Source organism: Euphorbia lathyris, chromosome 9, assembly GCF_963576675.1.
Source record: "Euphorbia lathyris chromosome 9, ddEupLath1.1, whole genome shotgun sequence".
Taxonomy (NCBI): domain Eukaryota; kingdom Viridiplantae; phylum Streptophyta; class Magnoliopsida; order Malpighiales; family Euphorbiaceae; genus Euphorbia; species Euphorbia lathyris.
This window is the reverse complement of record NC_088918.1, coordinates 31,300,656-31,307,460: the sequence shown is the minus strand read 5'-3', so window position 1 is coordinate 31,307,460 and position 6,805 is coordinate 31,300,656. Positions and strand designations below refer to the sequence as shown.

Below are 6,805 nucleotides of genomic sequence, written 5' to 3'. Positions count from 1 at the left end.
TGTTAATGAGCATTAAATGTAGTTAATGATCACTTTGACTTTCACTCATTTTCGAATATCACTCTATCAATTAAATATGATAGAGTCTGTTGAGATTCCCCATGAACATTCGGTTCTTTCTCCTATAAATATACCCTTTGTCTGTTCTTATTTTATTCATTCACTCTAGTAGACTCTTCAACTCTCTACAGGAAAACATAGAAGCGCCACCTCCACCACCACCTCTTCCTGAGTTCGAAGAACTCATCAATTTGTTCAGAGGTTCATTCCTCGATGGGGACACGGACGAAATAGCCCGTTTCATTCAGGGCATGGCACACACCATGTCTTTCACGCGACTGCAATGACTGATCATCTGGAGTCAGTCAATGAAAAAAACAGACGACTGAAGCGGAAAATCAGGCGCCTCGAAAGGCAGTTGGCGAAGGCCAAGATGGACTATGCTGACGCCCTTTTGGGCCCTGAATATCTGAATGTTTAGTTTTTTTTTTCTTTTTAATGTTTATGTTGTTTTGTTATTATCTGTTTACTGTTTTGTTTATGTATTTTGTGTTTGTCTTGTGTTTGTCTTGTGTTTTTGTTCATTTTTTATGTTTTATGTACTTTTTTTAATATATAAATATTAAATATTGTTCGTATCTGTGTTTTATGTGCTTTGTGTTTGATTCTTATGATTTAACATAGAAAATCCGTTTAAACGTGGTCGATATAGGTCGATATTCATCAGCTATCGACGCAGATATGTCTGTCGATATTCATAATATATCGACGTATATCGACACTCTCTGGCATAAAATCGCAGAGTGCTGTTCCAAACCAAAATGCATCTTCCTACAATAATGTCACCGTTTTTAGGTTTCGCAAGACCAGGAATAATATGAAAAGGCAACAGAAACAATATATACTGGGTTTTAGAGAAACAAAATGCTACATTTATCTAATGAATTGACGAAGCTTAAATGGAACCCAGAACAAAACGAAAAACTTACATGATTGTATAAAATCTTGAAGCACAAACTGTGGGTTGGATTGATTGTTGTTCGTAGTCTGTAAATTGATTTGTTCTTTAGAGAGAGAGATAGAGAGAGCGCGCGAGAAAAAGAGGAAAATGGGGGGAAAGACAAAGTTATAAAAGGTTAGAGAGGAGGGCAATGTTGGAATTTAGTTAATGAAATGTGTTAGTTTTGGTGATTTTTTCAAAATAGGTTATAAAAGAAAACTAACCCCTTAAAAGGTGCTAGTTTTGTAATTCTCTCTTTATACTATGTTAAATTTATAATATTTTTGTTTTATTTATTGATTCTTAACGGATAAGGGTACTGGGGTACCCGCGAATTAAATAGGAAGGGTATGGGATACAAAAAGTATAGCCGTTAGGGTAATGAGATATGTGCAAGTAATTAAAAAATAGAGTTTGAGATTGCCATTATCAGTGGTACCGTACTCGTTGCCATAGAGGAAGACGAAGTTAAAAGCAAGAAAGCATAAAGCATGGGCTGGCCCTCTTTTTGTAGAAACCCCTCTTTGTGAAGTTGATGAATGAAACGATTAAACTTCTAGGCCAAGTAGTTTAATTGGGCATTCTTTCATATGCTTATATATACTCATTTGAATCTGTTTCTATGAGCGCAAAGCTAGCAATCCTTGATCCACACAGACTTTCAACTGTCAGGTACAATTATTGTTCGAATTTATGTTTTTTGATTTCCTTTTCGCCTTTGAAGGCTCATCTTTATAAAGTAATTGTGCTTGATCAATGATCATTTCGGCCTATTAGTGGGTTTATGACAATATACTATTATATCTCATAATTATGCTGTCGTTGTTGTACGGAGTTTGGACATAATTAAATGCAGAGAGTAAAATAGAAAGTTCTGAATTGATGATCTATTTTTGTTTGCCTCGCTACTAATCATGATTTTTTTTGTTCCTCGCTACTAAGGGGGTATGTTTCTAATTTCATTTTGCAGAATGAACTACTTTTTCTCAGAATTTGGTGTTGTTAAGTGCTTAGTAGATTGTTAAAAAGTTTGATTCTCGAGTAATTTTTTTCTTTTATTTTCTCAAATTCGGTCTCTGCTGCAACATAGGCATCCAGTTAGGAAGAATTACTATTGCTACAATGGCTTACATTCCTCCGCACAAGCGGCATTCACTTGACAAGGGTAGGACATCACCAAATGCAGAGTTGTTAGCTCCTTTCTTCAAGAGAAATTTAAGTTTGAGACCACAAGATTCTAACAAAGATAAGAGTGGAAAGATCATATATGCAAATTGTGCTATATCTAGATGGTTTGCTGTTGGTTTGAGTGATAATAACCAACTTCCTTCTCACATTCATCTGAAGCCGGTTTCGTTAGAGTCCATTGAGCGCAGATCTGGAGAGAAACCTCTAGTCTTGGTGAACAGTCATTTAAATGAAGGTTAGTAATCTACCCTTTTGGAGCTACTATGATTTATGGTATATTATTATTATTGGATTATGAACGGATCAATTAATGATATTATAGAAAATACTGAGCTGGGAGAGGATGATTTGCTAAGTCCATGGGCTATTATAGCTGAAAATGTAAAGCAAGATCTGATAACTTCTTTTGAATGTCTGAGGAATGAAATGCACTGTGAGGGGTTGGAGCTTATAAAGCCAACTTTGGTTGCTAGGTTTGGTAAAATTCTTTTTCATGGGTAAGGAATCTAATTCTGCTTGTTCTTTATTTGTTTTCATTTTGTTCATCACCCTTAATATGAAACTTCTATATGATCTGTTTTGATACTCTCCGTTCTTTTTGTACTATATTTTGCAATTACTAGGTAAATGTTACAGGGCATATGGCCAAAATGCAACCTGCCAAATTATCCCCGAGCACTTTGTGCTACATTGCCAAAGATTTTTGAAATTCTATCTTATACTTTCAGAAATTCTATCTTATACCTAGATGGAGTAACAGATAACACTTTCAGAAATTCTACATCTGGCCATAATGACATTTTATTGAAACGTCTACAATACAAATCATAGAGCTACTTTCTTTGGAAAATTCATTTAGTGAAGAAATTTCCTTCAGTATTTGGTATTGGAATAAAGTTGATTTTGCAGACTATAACTGTTAACATCTCCAACCAACAAGCTCTGTTTCTCCATCTAGGTCAGTTTTTGAAAATGTGAAGTGATAAGAATTGATGATGCATTTGAGGGTGTTTAGGCAGAGAGAATGAGAAAAACGTAATGCCTTTCATATATAGAGAAGCTATACATTTATACAGGTTTGAGATTCTAACTAAGGAAAGACAATAAAACTGAAAACCTTAATTGCTCCCAAGATTGCTCTATTTACAGCTATAAAATCTTTGACACAGCTTGGGTTATGTCGTGGAGTTGCCTGAATGATGTGAACAGTGTCATTCTGATGTTTGATCCTTCCTGTTTACAGAAGGAAGCTTCATCTTATTGGTCCTCCTGCCAATATTCTGTTACATGTTGGAAATCTATCTTATGTTAAAGATCTACAACTCCCCACACAATATCAAGTTGATATTAGTTCCTCTATTTACATATTAAGCTAAGAATGCTAACAGTCCGAGGCTAGTAAAGGTTACTGAATTTGATATTGTGCAAGAATCCATTCGTAAGGCCTGGAAATGTTCAGACTCAGAGTGATGAAAGTATTTTGAAACGATTGAAAAGATCTGTTTACACGAATGTTCCTTCTTCATATATGGAATACCTCACAGATGTAGTTGTCCCAAATTTAGGATTTAGTTTTGAAGATGAAAAGGACATCTATTCTGTTACATGTTGGATATCTATCTTATGTTAAAGATCTACAACTCCCAACACAATATCAAGTTGATATTAGTTCCTCTATTTACATATTAAGCTAAGAATGCTAACAGTCCGAGGCTAGTAAAGGTTACTGAATTTGATATTGTGCAGGAATCCATTCGTAAGGCCTGGAAATGTTCAGACTCAGAGTGATGAAAGTATTTTGAAACGATTGAAAAGATCTGTTTACACGAATGTTCCTTCTTCATATATGGAATACCTCACAGATGTAGTTGTCCCAAATTTAGGATTTAGTTTTGAAGATGAAAAGGACATCTACCATGTAAAGGTATTGCATTTCCTACTACCACCTTTCTCATTATATTTCATTACGAATTTGTTAATAATTATGTTTCCTCATGTAGTTGTCTGATAACACAAGACCGGATTCAACTGTTTCATGCAAATGTAGTGTAGGGGCAGATAAAAAACTGCTACTCTACAAGGCAAGTTTATTTGCTAGATGAAAACAGTATGTTCTCTATATTTATATTTGGATGAATTTGGTAGAACTCATGGGTCTCCTGTGATTTATCTTGTTCCTTTGCTTTCTTTCTTGCTATTTATGTTCTTAAACTTTCTTAGTTATGGAGGTTTAAATAAATAATGCATAATCTTTTTCCTTATAGGTTGAATTAAACCAAGTACGCCAGATGGTCATAGATATAGCATGCCTTGATAAGAATCTAGACCTGAGGTTAATGCTATGCACCAAGAGGATTTTAACAACACTTTCTGTAAGTTAATCTCCTGCCACTCTCTGCAAACCACTGCCATTAATTTATTTGCGAACACGGTATAATTTAGTGTCTGGTGTGACTAATGGGAAAAGATGGAAAAATCTTTTTACTAGAGTTCTGTTTTAGTCCCCATAATATGCAAAAGATCAATCATGGGATATATTTGTTGTACTAATTAGAAATTGAAAAAATTGAACTTTGGTACTATCCTGTGTTTACCTGGTCTTCTAACAATATGCTTTTGCTCATAATTAAAAAGAGATTCACATCAATCTGCACTGCCAAAAGAAACGTTGTTTTAGTTTGCATTGGCACTTTATGAGGTCTTTGTTGTAAATTTTATACCACAAAGTGACTTCTATAGCTTGTTTATTGCAGGATGATGAGGTTGATAATATAAGAGATCTAATCAATTCAGCAGTATTAGATTTAGAGGTGAAGGGTGGGTTGAGATGGCCTTTGGGGAAGACATCTTCTGGAAATAGGTACAGTGTAGTAGGGGTTTGGCACACTACAGCTAAAGCCTACAGTAGTCCATCACTACTACGGCTCAAAGTAAGACACGCAGATCGTTTTGATTTTAGGACTGGAACTGGAGAAGCTACAAGGGAAGCTTATCTGAAGCTGAAAGGAATAGTTTCAGAATTGCAGGTGAGTTAAGTTGAAATGATTCAGCAGATAGGATTGCTAAATTCAGGATCTAAATGTTTTTGTTTTGGCCCGAGTAATTGTTCACGAGTTCATTTACATGTTCATTTGTTTCAATGTTCAGGAACAGAGAGCAGAAAGTGATGCAGTCTCTATGCTCAAGGATAGCTTAAAATCGATATGGGAGCACTTTTTACGCAGCGAACCCATATTTTAACTCCACAGCCGTTCTGATTCGCCGGTATGTAAATGGTAGTGTTTGAGGGAGGTTTTAAGAATGTAGTTAAATAGATGGTATGATCTGTAGCAGCATGTGATTTTGTATTTGAGGTCATGTTGTAAAAGTGGAATTTGCTTTTAAGTGTGCAGTAATATCAATCACTAAATTGAAGTTATGGGTTTTGTTTTTTTGGGTTTCATTGTGCGTAAGCAGGAGTCCGATATGTTTAAACAAATAGCAGGTCTATGGAGGGTTAAATGTGCCTATGCCCGCTCTTAAATATTTATGGGCCCTATGGAAGATTGGAAATTGAAAATCGGTGGTCAGAAAAAGACAAGTGGTTACATTAGCGTGGGAAGTAGTGTGATTAGAAAAAGGATCTATTTTAGGGTACTCCAGGAGCAGGGGTGGAGACAGAGGGATCCTGGAAGGATCCAGGCCACCAGGCTATCGGAACCACCATGGTTTCAGCCCCTGTTGGAACTAACCCTATCTATTATGAATGATTTTGGCTCTTTTATTTCATATAAATTAAGGTTTATAGTAGTTAATTAACTGATTAAGTTTATATTTATTTATAAAATTCAACTTGATTAATATATAATACGTATTAATATATAATACGTGGATATATTCTTTAAATTTGTTCAAAACTTGTCTTTTTCTTATTTTAATCTTTATCTTTGTCTTGTCCATATGATCTAACTCGTAATTCAATTCCTCAGCCCGATTTAATCTTATTTTTATAGTGCAAATCTATCTTAATTTGAGAAGTTTTACAGTGGTATTTAAAAATTGGATCCGGATCAATCAGATGATAACATATATATATATATGGATTATTTCTCAATGGGTATTACCCCTCCATGGGTATCTTTGAAAAATGTGTAAATTTATTAAGGTCACTTGAAAATATCACATTACTAAAATATAGGATTATAAATACACATAGAACTATGTGCATTATGCCTCACTTCCAACAGAAAAAAAATTAATGACTTAATTAGAAAAAAAAAATATTACTTTAAGCGGATGTTGTTCTTATCACTTAAATTGCTTCCTGCAATAAGTTTTAATGCAATTATGGTTAGCTGAATTTTTTTGATACTAAGTTTTAATATTGTATTAAAGAAAACACTATTATTATATTGTACTAAAAAAACACCATTATACTATAATACGTTATACTATACTAAATATTAATATAATTACTTTTCTCAAAAAAAAAAAAAAATTAATATAATTACGGTTATTTTATATTTTCTTAAATTAATTAAAGTCTTGATCAACTTCAATTGTTTTCTTTAATTAAATTTTAATTATTTCTTGTAAAAAATTAATTGTTTTCACTTAAACACTATATTATATTGTAAG

At 33.8% G+C, this 6,805-nt stretch overlaps 1 protein-coding gene across 1 annotated transcript; it reads left to right on the top strand.

Moving 5' to 3' along the window:
• Nucleotides 1-1,428: 1,428 nt before the first annotated feature.
• LOC136207187 (uncharacterized) lies at nt 1,429-5,628 on the top strand. Its single transcript, XM_065998493.1, has 8 exons — nt 1,429-1,672; nt 2,091-2,423; nt 2,511-2,685; nt 3,935-4,112; nt 4,189-4,269; nt 4,453-4,560; nt 4,942-5,214; nt 5,336-5,628. Exons 2-8 carry the CDS (start codon nt 2,123-2,125, stop codon nt 5,426-5,428), a joined length of 1,209 nt encoding a protein of 402 aa, XP_065854565.1. The 5' UTR covers nt 1,429-1,672; nt 2,091-2,122; the 3' UTR covers nt 5,429-5,628.
• The last annotated feature ends 1,177 nt before the right edge of the window (nt 5,629-6,805 follow it).

Excerpts from the sequence above, each read along its gene's own strand:
- LOC136207187 (XM_065998493.1), top strand. The coding sequence starts at position 2,123 with ATGGCTTACATTCCTCCGCACAAGCGGCATTCACTTGACAAGGGTAGG. Across the intron at positions 4,113-4,188 it reads AGGACATCTACCATGTAAAG|TTGTCTGATAACACAAGACC; the intron begins GTATTGCATTTC and ends TTCCTCATGTAG. Across the intron at positions 5,215-5,335 it reads GAATAGTTTCAGAATTGCAG|GAACAGAGAGCAGAAAGTGA; the intron begins GTGAGTTAAGTT and ends TTCAATGTTCAG.